At 38.7% G+C, this 16,601-nt stretch overlaps 4 protein-coding genes across 4 annotated transcripts; 3 read left to right on the top strand and 1 right to left on the bottom strand.

Moving 5' to 3' along the window:
* The first annotated feature begins 42 nt into the window (after window positions 1-42).
* LOC101314271 (alpha-amylase 3, chloroplastic-like) lies at window positions 43-7,423 on the top strand. Its single transcript, XM_004297286.1, has 13 exons — window positions 43-405; window positions 495-628; window positions 1,006-1,060; window positions 1,151-1,273; window positions 1,378-1,501; window positions 1,816-2,171; window positions 2,265-2,923; window positions 3,353-3,542; window positions 4,518-4,624; window positions 5,253-5,502; window positions 6,109-6,231; window positions 6,663-6,830; window positions 6,930-7,423. Exons 1-13 carry the CDS (start codon window positions 133-135, stop codon window positions 7,089-7,091), a joined length of 2,724 nt encoding a protein of 907 aa, XP_004297334.1. The 5' UTR covers window positions 43-132; the 3' UTR covers window positions 7,092-7,423.
* Window positions 7,424-7,722: 299 nt separating this feature from the next.
* On the top strand, window positions 7,723-9,418 carry LOC101310604 (probable pectate lyase 3-like). The gene is made up of 4 exons (XM_004298400.1): window positions 7,723-7,928; window positions 8,071-8,731; window positions 8,845-9,087; window positions 9,197-9,418. The coding sequence occupies exons 1-4, from the start codon at window positions 7,723-7,725 to the stop codon at window positions 9,416-9,418; spliced, it is 1,332 nt and encodes a 443-aa protein (XP_004298448.1).
* Window positions 9,419-10,541: 1,123 nt separating this feature from the next.
* LOC101310315 (ethylene-responsive transcription factor WRI1-like) lies at window positions 10,542-12,278 on the top strand. Its single transcript, XM_004298399.1, has 6 exons — window positions 10,542-10,789; window positions 10,881-10,972; window positions 11,064-11,226; window positions 11,328-11,378; window positions 11,453-11,529; window positions 11,623-12,278. The coding sequence occupies exons 1-6, from the start codon at window positions 10,542-10,544 to the stop codon at window positions 12,276-12,278; spliced, it is 1,287 nt and encodes a 428-aa protein (XP_004298447.1).
* Window positions 12,279-12,873: 595 nt separating this feature from the next.
* Window positions 12,874-16,536, bottom strand: LOC101313977. The gene is made up of 13 exons (XM_004297285.1): window positions 16,356-16,536; window positions 16,206-16,267; window positions 15,945-16,001; window positions 15,766-15,838; window positions 15,544-15,614; window positions 15,322-15,423; window positions 15,093-15,182; window positions 14,586-14,660; window positions 14,386-14,418; window positions 14,174-14,251; window positions 13,785-13,853; window positions 13,497-13,600; window positions 12,874-13,356 (listed from the first exon to the last, which is right to left on the bottom strand). Exons 1-13 carry the CDS (start codon window positions 16,399-16,401, stop codon window positions 13,335-13,337), a joined length of 882 nt encoding a protein of 293 aa, XP_004297333.1. The 5' UTR covers window positions 16,402-16,536; the 3' UTR covers window positions 12,874-13,334.
* Between the last annotated feature and the right edge of the window lie 65 nt (window positions 16,537-16,601).

Genomic DNA, 16,601 nt, shown 5'->3' with positions numbered 1-16,601 from the left:
AAAAATCCACCTTTTCCTTCTTCTTCTTTTTTTTTGGATACATTTTTCCTTCTTCTGCTTCTCTTATTCTTTTTAGATTCTCATTTCGTGAGTTACAGTCTGACACTGTGAGTGGCTCTGGTGCTCAGAGCCATGTCGACGGTGAGCATTGAGCCTCTTCTCCACCACTGCCGCCGTGGAAACTCCCGCCACCGGTCAGCTTCATCCTCGAAGCTGATCAAGCTCAGCTACTTGAGCGCGTTTCCGAAAAAGGTGGAGGAGCTTCGTGGCCGGAGCTTCTGCAACTTCCGGCGTCCGACTCCTCTCACTCTCAGAGCTTCCTCTGCTGACGCCGCCGTAGCTGCGACGTTTGAGTCCACAAAACCTTTCTTCAAGCAGACATTTCCTCTGGAGAGAACTGAGCTGGTTTGAGTCTTTCCTTCTTGAGCTTGAGGTTTGTAGTTTTTGTGATGAGTTTAGGGAGAGCTGATTCGGTTTTTGATTTGAAATTTCAGGTGGAGGGAAAGATCTATGTGAGGTTGGATCACGGGAAGAATGATCGGAATTGGACGCTTACAGTTGGTTGCACTCTTCCCGGGAAGTGGGTTCTTCACTGGGGAGTTTCACATGTTGATGATGACGTCGTCAGGTAGAGAGCTTAAACTTGATATTTCGATGTTCCGATGATTTCGAGAAGAATTGTTCTGTTAATGGAATGTAGGTGCTTGATTTGTGTCACTGTTATATTGGCTGTTAATGATCTTGATTTGTGTGAGTGTTTCTAATAGTTGTTAGTGATGTTTTCGAGTGATTAAAAGGCCCGAATAGATAGATAAGGAAGATTGTTTACTCTTCCAAATCATAGTTTTGGAGCGTTGATAGGATTCTTCCTTAAAAGGTGGTTCACATAGCGTTACTCTTTTCTTTATCATATGAGATCTACATGTAGGAGATGGACTGGTTTCAAAAATTTATGTCTGGTGTTTGGATGTTTTCGTTGCACTAATGAATAGGAATATTGTGCAGTGAATGGGAACAACCTCCTGAGGAGATGAGGCCACCTGGTTCGATTCCAATCAAGGTATGTGTGGCGTTCTTAAGTTGATAGAAGAGCTGATGCTTTTGCATTGGCAGTAATGCAGTATGAAACTGAAGTACATGTGTTTTTCAGGACTATGCAATAGACACACCCTTGACGAAATTATCATCAGCTGTTGGAGGTGATAATTCTCAGGAAGTGAAGATTGATTTTAATCTCGATGGTGCAATTGCAGCCATAAATTTCATTCTAAAGGTTCGGAGTTTCAGCTATTAACAATTGAGAATATTTGTCCTTTATGTTACTCAAGCTGGCTAGTCCATCATTATTTATGGTTTCTGGGGGTTTTGGTGTTGCAGGATGAAGAAACTGGTGCTTGTTATCAGCACAGAGGAAGAGATTTCAAAGTGCCTCTTGTGGGCTACCTGCAAGAAGAAAAAGGCAATGTTGTTGGAGCAAAAAAGGGATTGGGGATGTTGCCAGGTTGTTCAAATCATTATGTCCTCTGTTTCATCAAATCATTATATGCTGGTTTTACTTTATCTATTTGGTAATTATAATGTTTGATCTTAGTAAAAATATTTTCAATCCGAATTACTTTTGATTTTCCAAGAAAGGTGTAAGAAAAGCCAGATGGGTGCTGATTTTTCTAAATAAACATAAGAATCATATCAAGTTCATAGTGTGTGTGTGTGTGTGGTAAAGGATCTTCAGTTTTTTCTTTCCAGTCATTTCCATTTCCGTTTATGCTTAGTTATAAACTGAAAGAAAATTGCCCGGTCTCTTTCTCCATTCAGGAGTTTTGGGGAAGTTAACCAACATATTTTTCAAAGCAGAAATATCAAACTCCCAAGAAAAAGATAGCGGTGGTGAATCCAGAGGAACTAAAGAGCAAACTAGGTCTCTAGAAGGCTTCTATGAAGAACTCCCTATCGCAAAAGAAATTGCTGTAGTGAACTCAGTAACTGTTTCTGTTAGGAAGTGCCCTGAGACAGCAAAGAATCTTCTATATTTGGAAACGGATTTACTTAATCATGTTGTTGTTCATTGGGGAGTTTGCAAAGATGATTCTAAAAGATGGGAAGTTCCAGCTGCCCCACATCCACCAGAAACAGTAGTATTCAAGGATAAGGCTCTGCGAACTCGGTTGCAGGTTTGTATAACCTTATCATCTTTGCTATTCCCTCTCCTCCTTTAAAGAACTTTTTGTGAAGCTAATGAATTATTTCTTGGTTCCTGTCTATAGCAAAAAGAGGGAGGAAATGGATGTTGGGGACTGTTTACTTTAGAAGAAGGACCCGCAGGATTTCTTTTTGTTTTCAAGCTAAATGAAAGCACATGGTTGAAATGTAAGGGCAATGACTTCTACATCCCCCTATCAAGTGCAAATAAGTTACCTGCTGTAGCGAAAGATGATCACTCTGAAGGTGATAAGGTAGATGAGAGAAGTGAAGAAGAAATAGAAGAAAGTTCTTTTACTGAATTTACCAATGGAATAATAAATGAAATAAGGACCCTGGTGAGTGGCATTTCCTCTGAGAAGAGCCGAAAGACGACATCCAAAGAAGCACAAGAAAGCATTCTCCAAGAAATAGAAAAATTGGCTGCGGAAGCCTACAGTATCTTCAGAAGCAATGTTCCCACGTTTACTGAGGAAACCACTTTAGAATCTGAAGAATTGACACCCTCTGTCAAAATATCCTCAGGGACTGGCACCGGTTTTGAAGTACTGTGCCAAGGTTTTAATTGGGAATCTCATAAATCTGGAAGATGGTACATGGAGCTCAAAAGTAAAGCTGCTGAATTGTCATCACTAGGTTTCACTGTGATTTGGTTACCACCTCCTACAGATTCTGTGTCGCCTGAAGGGTACATGCCAACAGATTTGTATAATCTGAACTCCAGGTACCCTATGATATATCTATACTACATAATAATAATCTTGCATCAGTTGCATGATCTTCATAGCTCTCATTGACTCCAAATAAATTTGGTAGCTCTACAGTGCATTTGTTGCGATAATTTTTACAGAAATTTTAATTTTTGATACTATTGTTCGGTCAAGAAAAGAGGTCGTTTGACATACCTCTGCTTGCTTGGTTATACACAATTAGTTGTACCATCAAAGTTTCAGACCTTATCCTGTCTTTTTTTCTTTTGGTCTGAACTCTGAAGTCTTTATCATTAACCTTTTTTTTTTTCTTAAACCTTGATTGGTAGTAGATTCTGCTCCTTTTTTTAGGGAGTTCTTTCTTTGTTACTCTTGGTATTGTTCTGGGAGTTCTGGAGGGATGCTGTATTCATCAGTGATTACTTGTGTTTCACACTTCTCAGATATGGCACTATGGATGAACTGAAGGAGACTGTGAGGGAATTCCATAAAGTTGGTATCAAAGTACTTGGAGATGCTGTTCTAAATCACCGCTGTGCACAGTATCAGAATAAAAATGGTGTATGGAATATATTTGGTGGTCGTTTAAATTGGGATGATCGTGCAGTTGTTGCAGATGATCCACATTTTCAGGTATCTATTTTTCATCCCTAACAATGTTCTTAGAATTAGCAAGCTTAATGTGCTTCGAATTAGCAAAATCTACTTGAATACTGGGCTTCCTTTAGCATTTTCTTTGGGATGTTGTGATTTTTTTCTGCATTTCTCAGACAATCTAAATCAGAAGTCAGGTTTACATGCAGACAGCTTAAATATGATTGCATTTTTAGAGGCACAATAACATGGAAAGAGACATGGTAATTATGTTATTTCATGTGCACACATCGGCACATGTGATAATGTAGCTTGTGCCCTTGGTTTCATGTGAATGACTTACAGAGACCTAAACTTCGTTCTTATAAGTTATGATGTCTAGTTCATTCCATATGCATGCATATGCACATGTGACAGTGTTGTTTATGACACTGCAAAGCTACACAAAATCATATACAAGTTTGTCTGGGTCGAACAAAAGAGGTGAGCTGTAATAGTATATGATTTTGAGAAGATTAAAAGGAAACGAGGAAAAGGAAACTTTTTTGTTTTCTGCCAGCCTAAAGAATTGGTATCTGGAACCCTGCATTTCCCTGTTTAAAATTAGTTGAAGCAACTTTATATAGTGATAGCTCTTTCAAAGTTAGGATGATTGGAGTTGGTATGCTACATAAATCAAATACCTAGCACACCAAGTTAATAATGAAAAAAGATTCTAAGTTGACGCCATTCAATTTCCAAGACAACCCACCATACGTTTAGATTAAAGTTGCCAATTCTCATCATACACAACACATTTCATAGTAATAGAGTCTCATATCTTACTCCATGGCTATAAAAGTATATTACTGAATTTGACCCGAATAAAGGTTCCAAAACATAACAGGCAAAAACACTGAAATGCACACTAACACACACAAGTACACTGTAGTTGGGTAGAATATATGTGATATCTAGGAAGAATATACTATATAACTTCTAGGTTTGTGAAAGTGCCTTATTTGTATTGTACAGGGTAGGGGCAACAAAAGTAGTGGAGATAGTTTTCATGCTGCTCCAAACATTGATCATTCGCAAGATTTTGTGAGGAAGGATATCAAAGAATGGTTATGCTGGCTAAGGTTAAAATTCTGAACTATTTACTCAGTTTGTGGATTCTAACCTTATTGTTTGCGAGTTTAACTTAGTTTTGTATTCATGTATCACTAAACACAGATATTTTAATACAGATCGTCACATTTCTATCAAAGCACACATGTTAATTGTTTCACCTTTTCTTGTTATCTCTCTCTCTCTCTCTATCTCTCTCTCTCTATACAAATGTGCAAGTGCTAGTGTGTAAAAAATATATAAAATGCACATTATGTGCTAAGAATACATGCCTTGTATAAAGTGTCTCAAAACTATACAGGGAGCGAAGTCATAATTGTCCTAGCATTAGGACCATGCTTGTTTAAAAAAAACAAATATACATGCTATGATTTCTTGGTGGATTCATGGTCATGTTCCAAAATTTAGAAGTAGTCTGCTGAGTACCATTCTTGTCATAAGTCGATACTTATGAAGTTTCTGGGATAAAGCTGTCTCGTACCTGTTAGGTCAGATAATATCAGTGTTGGCCTCAACCTTTAATACACATGTATTTGTTTTCTATTTATCTATATCATAGCTTTATCCATTGAATTGCATTTCCTCATGAACATATTATGTTGAAAGTTTTTGCTATAAACATATGGGTGATCATGACAGGCATGAAATTGGGTATGATGGATGGAGGCTAGATTTTGTTAGAGGATTTTGGGGTGGTTATGTTAAGGACTACATGGATGCTAGTGAACCCTACTTTGCTGTGGGTGAGTATTGGGATTCCCTAAGTTACACATATGGTGAGATGGATCACAATCAAGATGCACATAGGCAGAGAATTATTGATTGGATTAATGCTACTAGTGGAGCTGCTGGTGCTTTTGATGTAACAACAAAAGGGATCCTTCATGCTGTAAGTGTTCATCTTTGTAGATTTTACGTTGGAACCTTTGTACTCAGTTGCTCCCTATGGTACGGTTTGAATACCTGTGTATGTGAAGATGTACCATAATGGTATATTGGCCCTTTATCTCGATTCATATGGATCTTAGTTTTTCCCTTCCAAACCGTAGTGTTAGTTGTGTTTGAAAGATATAGGCCTTTGTGAAATGGCTTTTGCATCCATGAATTGTTCAGATTACAGTAAGATTTTGCTTATATGCCAGCATTTTTCTTGCTAGTTCCATGGGAAGCAATTTTTGTCACTTCGTAGTAAACAAAATATTTCTAAAATAAGAACAAAATGGCTTTCAAAATGCTTCCTATGGCAATTGATCTTGTCCTTTGGCCTACAAATAAAAACGTACACCCAACTTTTGGCAAAAATGTTGCTCCCCAAAGTGGTCCAAACAATCGTACATACGATATGGTGATTTATATTACCTTGCTCATTTAGAATTTGGTCTCATTTAGCATTTAAGAATGATGCTTCTGAATAATAGTTATTTCACTTATTTCTTTCCAAATGCTTCTGAATATATGGTAGATGATACTCATTAAAATGGAATATATTATATAGGCTCTGGAAAGATGCGAGTATTGGCGATTATCGGATCAGAAGGGAAAACCTCCTGGGGTTGTTGGATGGTGGCCATCTCGTGCTGTTACCTTCATAGAGAATCACGATACTGGTTCTACTCAGGTTTGCACTCTTTTTATTTTTTCGTTTCTGATATGTTATAGCCAAGAAGAATATTGATGTTCCTCCTCCTACCTATTCCCCGTACTAAACTAGCTTGGGTAATGTCCTTGTGGTACGAGTTTATCAAAAAGAAAAAGAATTTGGCTTGATCTTTATTTTTGTCCAAGCTGTAGCTTTCAACATGATACTAATCCAGTTGAGAAAAAAGGCATTACCTAAAGCAAAGAGCACCATACGATATAATTTAAGTTACTTCTTACTACTTTCACATGCACTTCAGTGATTCAGATTACTGGAAAGCAGAGCATCAATTTTCTTAATCTTTTTTTTTTTAATAATTAAGATCAATTTTTATAATGCTATTACTCATATTGATACAATCAGATTAACATCCAGTTGCATGATTATACTTTTTTCTTTTCCTTTTGAAGGGTCACTGGAGGTTTCCACGTGACAAGGAAATTCAAGGATACGCTTACACTCTGACTCATCCAGGAACACCAGCAGTCTTCTATGACCACATCTTCTCTCACTACCGATCGGAAATTGCAGGTCTAATCTCTCTAAGAAACCGGAACAAAATCAACTGTCGCAGCATTGTAAGTATCAGTGAAAATCTATTAAGGCTTCATTTGTTGAGCAACATGAGATAGCTCGTCCTATGGAAGGTTGATATCAATTGTTACACTATATTATAGGTTAAAATTACCAAGGCCGAAAGAGATGTGTATGCGGCTATCATTGATAAAAAAGTTGCAATGAAGATCGGACCAGGTCACTATGAACCCCCAAACGGGGATCAAAAATGGTCCAAAAGCCTCGAAGGAAGAGACTACAAGGTCTGGGAATTAGCAGCATAAGTTTTCTGGTGTATGTATGCTATATCTATGCAGGGAGATCAATAAGGGTGCCAAGACAGAGTTATTTACTTGAGTTGAAGCAGGAGGAAGGACTCGCCTGAGCTGTGCAATTGCGGCCAGTCGAGTAATGCCGAAGTGATGAATTATGTTCAAAAGGCGGTTTACCATCACACCTGTGATTCATTGGGGATGGATACCTTCTGTAACACGTTTTGGTACGTTTTGGTGTGTAACTCTGCTCTACTTTCCACTGTTATTATTTGGTAAAAACAAATCATTATTGTTTGGTGACACCAAAACATAGAATGGACCAAATTTTAATTTTCTATGAATGATAAATATTAAAGTACCGAAATTGACCAGTTCAAGAATTATTTGAAAAGTGAGAGACTGGTTTCCAACTGTCAACCTCCTCCTGAAAGGTTGGTTCCCCATACTTCCCGCCATATCCATCTTTGTCTTCCCCAAATTGTAAGCTTAGGAGGCTCACCCAACCCAGCTTCAATCTTTTGGCCTGGGTGGGCAAGTTACTATGTTGCGCTTCCAATAACTCCTCGCCTTAGGCCTTCTCCGACGTACTTGACAATTTCAAGCCCCCAAAGTGAATTAGAAGAAAATCATATCACAAACAATGGTAGTCAATAGATCCGGTTCAATCTTTCTCGTCTTACTTTTGTTGTCGAGCGTCGCGGCAATCGTCAGCGGCCAAAATGATACTGTGGAATTAGAAGACGAGTACTGGAAACAAAGAGCAGCCGACGCCATGAGAATTGCCAATGCTTCTGTTCATCCCGATCCCGAGAACGTTACAGAGGAGTTCAATGCCAAAGTACACGAGTACGTTCATGTCATTATATATGCACTCTAAAGTTAGTACTAGTCGGAATTTCCACAATGCCTGCAAATCCCTCTAGAGATTAAATTTTTTTGACTAATTTCTATTTTAATTGAATGCCAAACAATATATGCATGCATGCAGGCATATCATGGGGCAAAATAGGACGAGAAGGACCTTGAGAGGCTTCAAGAGATATGAAGGCCCCTGCAGGGCCACCAACCCAATCGACGCATGCTGGCGGTGCGACCCTGAATGGGCCGACAACCGCCAGAAACTCGTCGATTGCTCTATGGGTTTCGGAAAAAAGACTACCGGTGGCAAGGGTGGGCCGATTTACGTCGTCACTGATGGCTCAGATGACGATATCGTAAACCCTAAAGAAGGGACCCTCCGCTACGCGGTGACACGGAAACGTCCTCTCTGGATAATCTTTGCCCATAGCATGGTGATTAGGCTGCAACAGGAGCTAATGGTGACATGTGACAAGACCATCGATGGTAGAGGAGCCAACATTGTGATTGCCTATGGTGGTGGCATAACTCTCCAATATGTGAATAATGTCATCATTACCAACATTAAAGTTAAGGACATTCAGTCCTTACCAGGTGGTATGCTCAGGGACGCCGAAGACCATGTTGGTCTGAGGACCAGGAGCGATGGTGATGGCATCTCCCTCTTCAGCGCTTCCAACATCTGGATCGACCACGTTTCCATGGCGAGGACCGCCGACGGACTCATCGACTGCATCATGGGTTCTACCGCTGTGACCATCTCCAATGGCCACTTCACTGACCACAACGAGGCCAGTATCTAGCTAACACTAACAAATAGATTAGATATGTCACACACAAATTATGCCACTGTGGCGCTATGACATGAAAATTATACATCTGACATGTTATATTGTCCGATCAGGCGATGTTGTTCGGGGCAAAAAATACCCACACCCAAGACAAGAACATGCAAATAACGCTCGCCTTCAACCACTTCGGGCAGGGATTGGTTCAGAGAATGCCAAGGTGCAGATTTGGATTCTTCCATGTTGTGAACAATGACTACACACAGTGGATAATGTATGCTATTGGTGGTAACATGAACCCTACCATCATCAGCCAGGGTAACAGGTTCATTGCTCCTGAAAGCCATGTCGCAAAAGAGGTATGCAACTACGACGTACTACATTCTCATCAAATTTGTTCTGAATAACGAAATATATTTGATATGCAACACATTATTCGATGAACAAGATCCTCTTTATATTAACTAGGTGACCAAGAGGGAGTACACAGACGAATCGGAATGGAAGAACTGGAACTGGAGATCCGAGGGAGACGTGATGGAGAATGGAGCATTCTTCGTTGAGTCTGGCAACCCTAACTGTGCGAAATCAACGAACATAGAAATGATGCCGTTTAAGCCCGGGAAGTTGGCGCCGCAACTGACCAGCTTTGCCGGCGCTCTAGAGTGCTTTGTTGGCCGACCATGCTAGCTAGTCATGCATACACAGTATAGGCTTTTCAATTTTGCGTAGGCTGAGTTGAAATGTATATACAACTCTGTGGATACATAGAATTAGAAATGATGATCGATGAGAAAGGAAGAGAAAACATCCGAGGTTGCATGAAGAGCATTAGAGGGAAGCAGGAAGCAAGCTATCATTTGCAGCTGCTCTGTTACATGCATGCATGTCTTTTTCCTTTCCATTCTTTTTTTTTTCTTTGTTTTCTGTATTTTTTTTTTCTTTTTGGGTTTTGTGGGAAAGTAATTAAGCAAGAAAATAGTGTCTAACCTTCTTTATTTGAGTTTTAGCCTCAGTATCTAACAGTGAAAATAGCCGTCATTGCATGAAAACTTCAACTTGTCTCCATACCCTGATATTCACTAGAATTAAGCAGTTCCCAACAAACAACAGCTATCTTGTATGCACATAATGCATGTGTTTTAGTGTGCCTCAGAACCCTTTAGCACACAAACACTAATTTACTTAATACTAATTTGGAAAGCATCTATATCATAAGGTCCGATTCCATAGAAATCAACGAGATATATTGAAAGCAACTCCAAATTTAAATACATATATACAACTGAGTATCAAAACATGAGACGTATAGACTCTTACTTAATTGGACGAAGAAACCGAAGCTGAAAGTAAGGACTAAAACACGAAATCACAGATATATTTGGCCTCAAGCTACAGAAAATACAAGTTCTTCATGCTTCCTCATCCCAGAAAACAAAAAACATAAAGCATTATGGATATTATCATCTTGAAGAAGCCAAACCTCACCTTTGTCTCCCATGAAGATATTACTTGTCCATTTTGATCCGCCAAAAACTACACCAATCATTTCGGTCTTGGATTTTGTATGTATTCAACATGACTTTTGTCTATTGCTCTCCAGATCAGACCTGAAGTCGGCTTCTAGCTTTGTAACAGTGCTAATATTTGTCTCAGTTTGGCATCAGACTCATCGAACCTGAGGAACAAAATAGACGTAAGAACAAGTAAAGGAACATGTATATAACACAAGCACATCTGCATTCTGTTTTCCAACAACAAAAGCGAGCTGAAAATTGAAAACCAATTGTCTTTTGTTGTTTGGTATTGACAGATGGATCAGCTGGCCGCTAGTAGTGTGAAATCGGAACTCATGAAGAGCCCTGAAAAGCGTCCGATTTGCATGATAGAAGTTGATGCTTTGGTTAACAAGTGTGTCAAGAGAAGAAGGAGGGATACATCTACGGCTGTTTCAACAACAGTTAGCAATGCTGTGCCTAACCCTCAATCTAGTACTACCACTACCACTACCACTACTACTACTACTGCCAAAAGAAGTTCCAGATTTCGCGGAGTCAGCAGGTTTGATATGTTGTTCTAATGCTGTCATTTTTTTTTTTTGGCTAGAGTAAACTAAAATGTTGAAGAATCCTAAATATAAGAGATTATGCAGGCATAGATGGACAGGGAGATATGAAGCTCATTTATGGGACAAAGGGTCTTGGAATCCAACACAAAGGAAGAAGGGAAAGCAAGTTTATCTGGGTCAGTACTTACTAGCTAGGCTGCTTGAAACCATTTAATTATCAGATAAAGATATATTGAATCATCTAACAAATTCAGAATGTGTCTGCAGGTGCTTATGATGAAGAAGAATCCGCAGCAAGAGCATATGATTTGGCAGCACTCAAGTACTGGGGGACATCAACTTTCACGAACTTTCCGGTGTCTGATTACGAGAGTGAAATTGATCTAATGAACACACTAACAAAAGAAGAATACTTGGCCTCTCTAAGAAGGTATCATTTCATCTTCAAATTAATGAGAAGCCTACAGCCTACCTTAAATGTTGTACAAATTTCATGTCAGTGACCTTTTTAATTATCTTAACTATTTATAGAAGAAGCAGTGGTTTCTCAAGAGGTGTATCCAAGTACAGAGGAGTTGCAAGGTAAATTTTCACCTTTCATCTTCAATTTGTTGCTTAAAAATATATGGTGTACTAATTCTTGGATGAAACTGCAGGCACCATCACAATGGGAGATGGGAAGCAAGGATTGGGAGAGTGTTTGGAAACAAGTATCTGTACCTTGGCACATACGGTAAGTAATTGATTCTAAAAAAAAACCTTCACCGATGAGCTAGCATCAACGCATGCTATAACCAAAGCATTGTTTCTTTGATGATCACTGCAGGCACCCAAGAAGAGGCAGCTCATGCCTATGATATTGCAGCGATAGAATACAGAGGCATAAACGCCGTGACCAACTTTGACTTGAGCACATACATAAGATGGCTCAGACCAGCAGGACCCAATCCACTTGTTGCTAATTCTCATGAACAACCAAAACCAAATATTTTAGACTCCAACAACAACAATCCAAGCAAGGAAGAGAGACAGATTCCGATCTTTACTCCGAATAACTCATTCGCAGTAGAGGACATTGACACCGCAAGAACAAGGGACATTTTCCAAATGCAGAACACTATGCCCCCCATCAGTCCTAGTTGCACCCCCAAGTCTTCATGTAATTCCCCAACTGCACTCAGCCTCCTCCTCAAATCCTCCATATTCAAAGAGCTGGTGGAGAAGAATTTGAACGATGAGAATGAAGAAAGTGACGATGAGAAGAGTGACATAATAAAGAACTTGCTCCCGCAGACAAACGGTACTGAAAATCTGAAGAGGATTTTGTATGAAGGGATTCACAACATCCCTTTTTCGTGTGCATCCAACACTGATGCATTGCCTGCTTTAGAGTCCCCGGAGAAGAACATGCTACCATTAAGGAGGCAGTCCCTTTGGAATAATGGTGCCATGAACATGTTCTCTTCTGCTGATTTTCACTGACAGACTTAAAATTAGTCACAAGATCAGGTGCTTATGTTCCCTTAAAATTAGTCACAATAATGGTGTACGTTGATCTCGTGCTTATGTTCAAATCGAAGTCGTTTTGGAATTTAAGACGATTAAGCATTTTGGAAGTTGGGAGCTAAAGGATCTGCATTTGTAGTTTAAGTACTAGGAAACTCTAGCGAGCTAGGTGTTTGGTTTGTTTTTACTCTTATTTATGACTGTTAGAAGCAGTTGATTATGTGAATAAATCCCTAGAATGAAAATAACAAGGGGATTAGCCAGTGGTTACTACATTCAGTTTCAGTACATTGAATGTAAGACGACCTGGTGCTGTTGGCAAAGACATCGAACACATTTTTTTTTTTTTTTCAATTGTTATTCTGTTGCTGCCATGATTTCATCATTAATAAAGAATGATTTTTGAAACTGTTTCGACAGCTCTGAGAAAGCTTGAACCTGTTTTTCTTTAGAGTTTCTTAAAGGTATGAAACTGGGAAAAAATCAAAACAGAAAGACGAGTTCATTTGTAAGTGAAAGATCGTGAGTCTACTCGTTGAAAGAAAGACGAAGTCTGGTATTTTTTTAGTTTGCGAATTGCCTAAGAATCAAAGGAGAATAGAGAATAAGAACATTTTGATTAGAAAATTGTGTGCTATATGTAGTTCAATAGGTTGTTGGGAGGAGCAAAGTAGAATGTAAATAAACAAAAGCTTCGATAACCAGCTTATTAGCACGAAAATTCATTACAAAGGAGTCGAGGGCTGCCCGCCTGGTTACCTCACAGAAATAAGCTAGAACTGATCTAAAAGAAAAAAGGCAACCAAAGTCTGATAATAATTCAACCATTACTTCAGCCTTATAATGGCATCTCACACAATTTGTTCAACAGTAGACAAGATAACGTTAGAAGCTCCAAAGTTATATTTACTTCATTCTCACCATAATCCGAAGCTTTGAGAAAATAAAATGCGGTAGAACTAAGATTGTATACAATCAAACTTGAATGGAGAGCCTACATAAAGCATCATTAGCCACATGGCTATACGAAGATCAACACTTGGTTGACACCGACCTGCAAAATTGAGCACAAAACAAAAATATCTCATTATGTATATTGTCAACAGAAACTTAAGAGTTCATGCATGCAGAGACACAGATGCAACTGAGCTAACAGAAGACATCAAAAACGCGAGACAGAGTCTCAATTCTGACCTCAGCAAGTTCTTTGGAGGCTCTTCTAACTTGGTAATATCATCTTGCACGATACCATCAGTACTCAAACGGGAAGTCAAAGATTCCGCAATTTCTTTAAGCCCCTGTAAGAAAGTGACAATAAGTACAATTAAACAGCAGATCTCAGTGTTCTAATTGTTGAGATTCAACAGATAAAATAGCCTCTTATTGCAATGTAATCTAGAGTATACATCTCCCTGTCCTGTGTTCAATGCTTCCAAACAAGATAAATGTCAACAAACGTAAGTATAAGGATCTCTAGAATACCATCACGTTTGGTTCTGAATATGAGAGCAATCGGCTACCCCGTCCATTATCAGAAAGTTTTAGTTGCTTCTGCAAGGAAATAGTAAATATGAGCATCCGTGCAAAGACCTTGCTAGTTAAGAGACAGAATAAAATTTAGTATAGAGCATTCAAACCATTGATTGCGCTGCTTTGGAGAATTAGTCTTAAATCTAATAGTGATACATTCCTAGAATAAACATAATGCTGAGGGGCCCCTTAGCCACTTGGAGACCAACAACAGATCAAGTATGCTTGCAATGAACTTGACGGCAGGGCATAATTTTAATTATGAAATTATCTATCTCTGACAAAAATATGGAAGTTCCAGCATCAATAGGAAATTATAAATCCAAAGAGCATGTACAGACCTGCAGAGCTCCAGGCATTTCAATTTTTTTCCCACTAACAAAGTTGCAGAGGTAAGCAACACCCATATTTGCGAAATCCTGCATAACATATGTATGTCAGAACCTTAAGACAGAAGATGTACATAGTAACTGCAGCTGAAAGTTTTATGAAGGAAAATTATTATTTTTATTTAGTTATCGTTCCTTTATTTATTACAAAATCAAACATTTACCTGCTTTTCTTCAAGAGAACAAATCTTCCCATCCTGAGAAAAGAGAAGATGAAACGATGTTACAATGAATCAAAGCGAAAATACAGAGAAAGAGGGAGACATAATAAAGAACTTAGAGCCCATGTAACACAGCAAGAATGGTCTCCTTGAGGAGAAACATGGCAACATAGAGGAGACAATCATGTTGAAGAATAACTTACCAGACCAGCAACCAAACACTGCAGCTGACTCAACGTAAAGTCCATTTCAGTCAGAGAATATTGCACCCCAGCAACCTATTTCACGAGTTGCAAACAAATTTAGTGACACTGATAACCAATAGTTATATACTCTTATGACTAATTTCATTCAGTAATACTGAGCCCAACATGTACCCATATCCATATCAGAAATCACACACTACAGGTTTTCACTTGCATCAAATTGGACCGACCCTTATTAAAAACTGAACTTTGAACATTTAAGACATCAGACATCAAATATGAAAGGTGATGATGGATACTAAAATTGACATTGAAGAGACAGTTCTGTAAACTTCAATCGTATTGAAAATTTTCTTTTTTAACACTAAAATTACCCACTGAACATGGAACTTAACAAAGATGAGCCTCATCAAACATGTTAAAGGATAAGCATGTAATCGATATATAATCATTTCATCTAAGAATTAAGAAATAAAAGTTCATAGGATGAAGAAAAGAACATACATCATTCTTAATTGTCTTTGAGAGTTCATTTTGTTCCAGCACTTTATCATCCAAATTCTGGATCCTCTGCGTCAGGTGCTTCTTTGTATTCTATGAAGCAAAGAATGTTAGACACAGTTTAATGGTTTTCAGATATACCTTGGGTCATATTAAGTAATCTGCATAAAAAATTGAACTTCACATGATATATGAAACTTTTATGGGCTTATTCAAGAGAGAAGAAACTTACAACAACAGCTTCTTTTACAGTATCCAGACTTTTGGTCAGGTTTGTAACAGCAGCAGTCATATTACGCTTTGTCACATACATGAGATCCGAGAATTTAAGGCCCTAATCATTTGTTAAGAGAAGAAGTTTAGATTAGCGAGTCACCCTCCATTGATCAAAAACAAAATAAAACTCAGACACAACTGAAGCAATACAATAGACATATCCATATCATCTGCATACCTTCCACCACATGTAAGCATATCCCACTGCCCCCAGTGTAGCAGCTGGCATTATAAGAAATGACAAGCTACCTAAAGAACACGAGTTTCCAAAAACATAAAAAAAGAATCAATTAGAACACGTCTCTTTTGCGTGAAAAAATGTTTAATTAAGTAATTCACAACATAATAGCAGCTCGAGAATTCCAGAAAAAAAAAAAAATACACGAAAAAAGTGAGGTACCCTGGCCAGCATTGGCATTCAGAACAACAGTTTGTCGTGCAGTGCGTATCTCATCCAGCAATCGGTTATACATCTGAAAATTTTCACATAAAAGCTTCATATCCATACGAACAAATTCAACACCAAAACAAAACAAGAACTCCAATTCTAATTCTGGTTTATCAAATTCAGTCAAATACCTGCGACGCAACTTTATCAGAATCTCCTTCATGCTCTCCTGATCCTTTCAACAAAGCCTGCCATCAAATAACAAATACAACCGCCAAAATTAATCACACATAAGAAAAACAGCTCCTGAATCTTCCTGAAAACACAAAACTCTTCGAATTTCCGCAAAAATTAAACAAATAAACTATCTGATCATAGTAAATAGATTTTTTTTTTAAACTGAAAAAAAAAGGAGCAGTAAAACAGCAAAGCAAAACGAATCAAAACAGTACCTGAAGTTCAGCGAGCACGTCGGAGAGCTTGCCGTTCCGAGCGAGGATGGAGGTAGTGTAACCTGTAACACAGAACAACAATCGGAGCTCAGATCGATTCAGCAAAGCAAAATTGAAGCTCGAAAATTACAGAGGCGCGCGCGGTGTTACCTGCTCCGGCGATGAGGATGACCCTGGTGAGACCTATCTGAGCCATGGATGCGTTTCGGTTTTGGATCAGAAACCCTAAGCCGGAGACTGTGGATTTCTAGAGCAGAGAGAGTAGGCGATAGTTTTGCACGACGACCTTTTCTACTCTTTCCTATACGACGTCGTGGCTCTTTTCCCAACCGCCTCTTATTTTACTTGTTTCCCACTCTTTATCTGGTGCTCTCCGGCCCGGTCTGAATCTGAGCC

This window comes from Fragaria vesca, linkage group LG4 (genome assembly GCF_000184155.1).
Source record: "Fragaria vesca subsp. vesca linkage group LG4, FraVesHawaii_1.0, whole genome shotgun sequence".
Lineage (NCBI taxonomy): Eukaryota > Viridiplantae > Streptophyta > Magnoliopsida > Rosales > Rosaceae > Fragaria > Fragaria vesca.
Note: the sequence above shows the minus strand (reverse complement) of the source record. Positions and strands in the feature narration are given on the sequence as shown.

Bases quoted from the DNA above. Each gene is read 5' to 3' on its own strand.
- LOC101314271 (XM_004297286.1), top strand. From the start codon at position 133: ATGTCGACGGTGAGCATTGAGCCTCTTCTCCACCACTGCCGCCGTGGA. The intron at 406-494 runs GTTTGAGTCTTT...TTGAAATTTCAG, and splicing joins CTCTGGAGAGAACTGAGCTG to GTGGAGGGAAAGATCTATGT. The intron at 1,061-1,150 runs GTATGTGTGGCG...TGTGTTTTTCAG, and splicing joins CTGGTTCGATTCCAATCAAG to GACTATGCAATAGACACACC.
- LOC101310604 (XM_004298400.1), top strand. From the start codon at position 7,723: ATGGTAGTCAATAGATCCGGTTCAATCTTTCTCGTCTTACTTTTGTTG. The intron at 7,929-8,070 runs GTACGTTCATGT...GCATGCATGCAG, and splicing joins TTCAATGCCAAAGTACACGA to GCATATCATGGGGCAAAATA. The intron at 8,732-8,844 runs GCCAGTATCTAG...TTGTCCGATCAG, and splicing joins ACTTCACTGACCACAACGAG to GCGATGTTGTTCGGGGCAAA.
- LOC101310315 (XM_004298399.1), top strand. From the start codon at position 10,542: ATGGATCAGCTGGCCGCTAGTAGTGTGAAATCGGAACTCATGAAGAGC. The intron at 10,973-11,063 runs GTCAGTACTTAC...ATGTGTCTGCAG, and splicing joins GGGAAAGCAAGTTTATCTGG to GTGCTTATGATGAAGAAGAA. The intron at 11,227-11,327 runs GTATCATTTCAT...AACTATTTATAG, and splicing joins TACTTGGCCTCTCTAAGAAG to AAGAAGCAGTGGTTTCTCAA.
- LOC101313977 (XM_004297285.1), bottom strand. From the start codon at position 16,401: ATGGCTCAGATAGGTCTCACCAGGGTCATCCTCATCGCCGGAGCAG. The intron at 15,183-15,321 runs GTAAGTTTCTTC...TTTGCTTCATAG, and splicing joins CTGTAAAAGAAGCTGTTGTT to AATACAAAGAAGCACCTGAC. The intron at 14,252-14,385 runs GTAAATGTTTGA...TATGTTATGCAG, and splicing joins GTTCTCTTGAAGAAAAGCAG to GATTTCGCAAATATGGGTGT.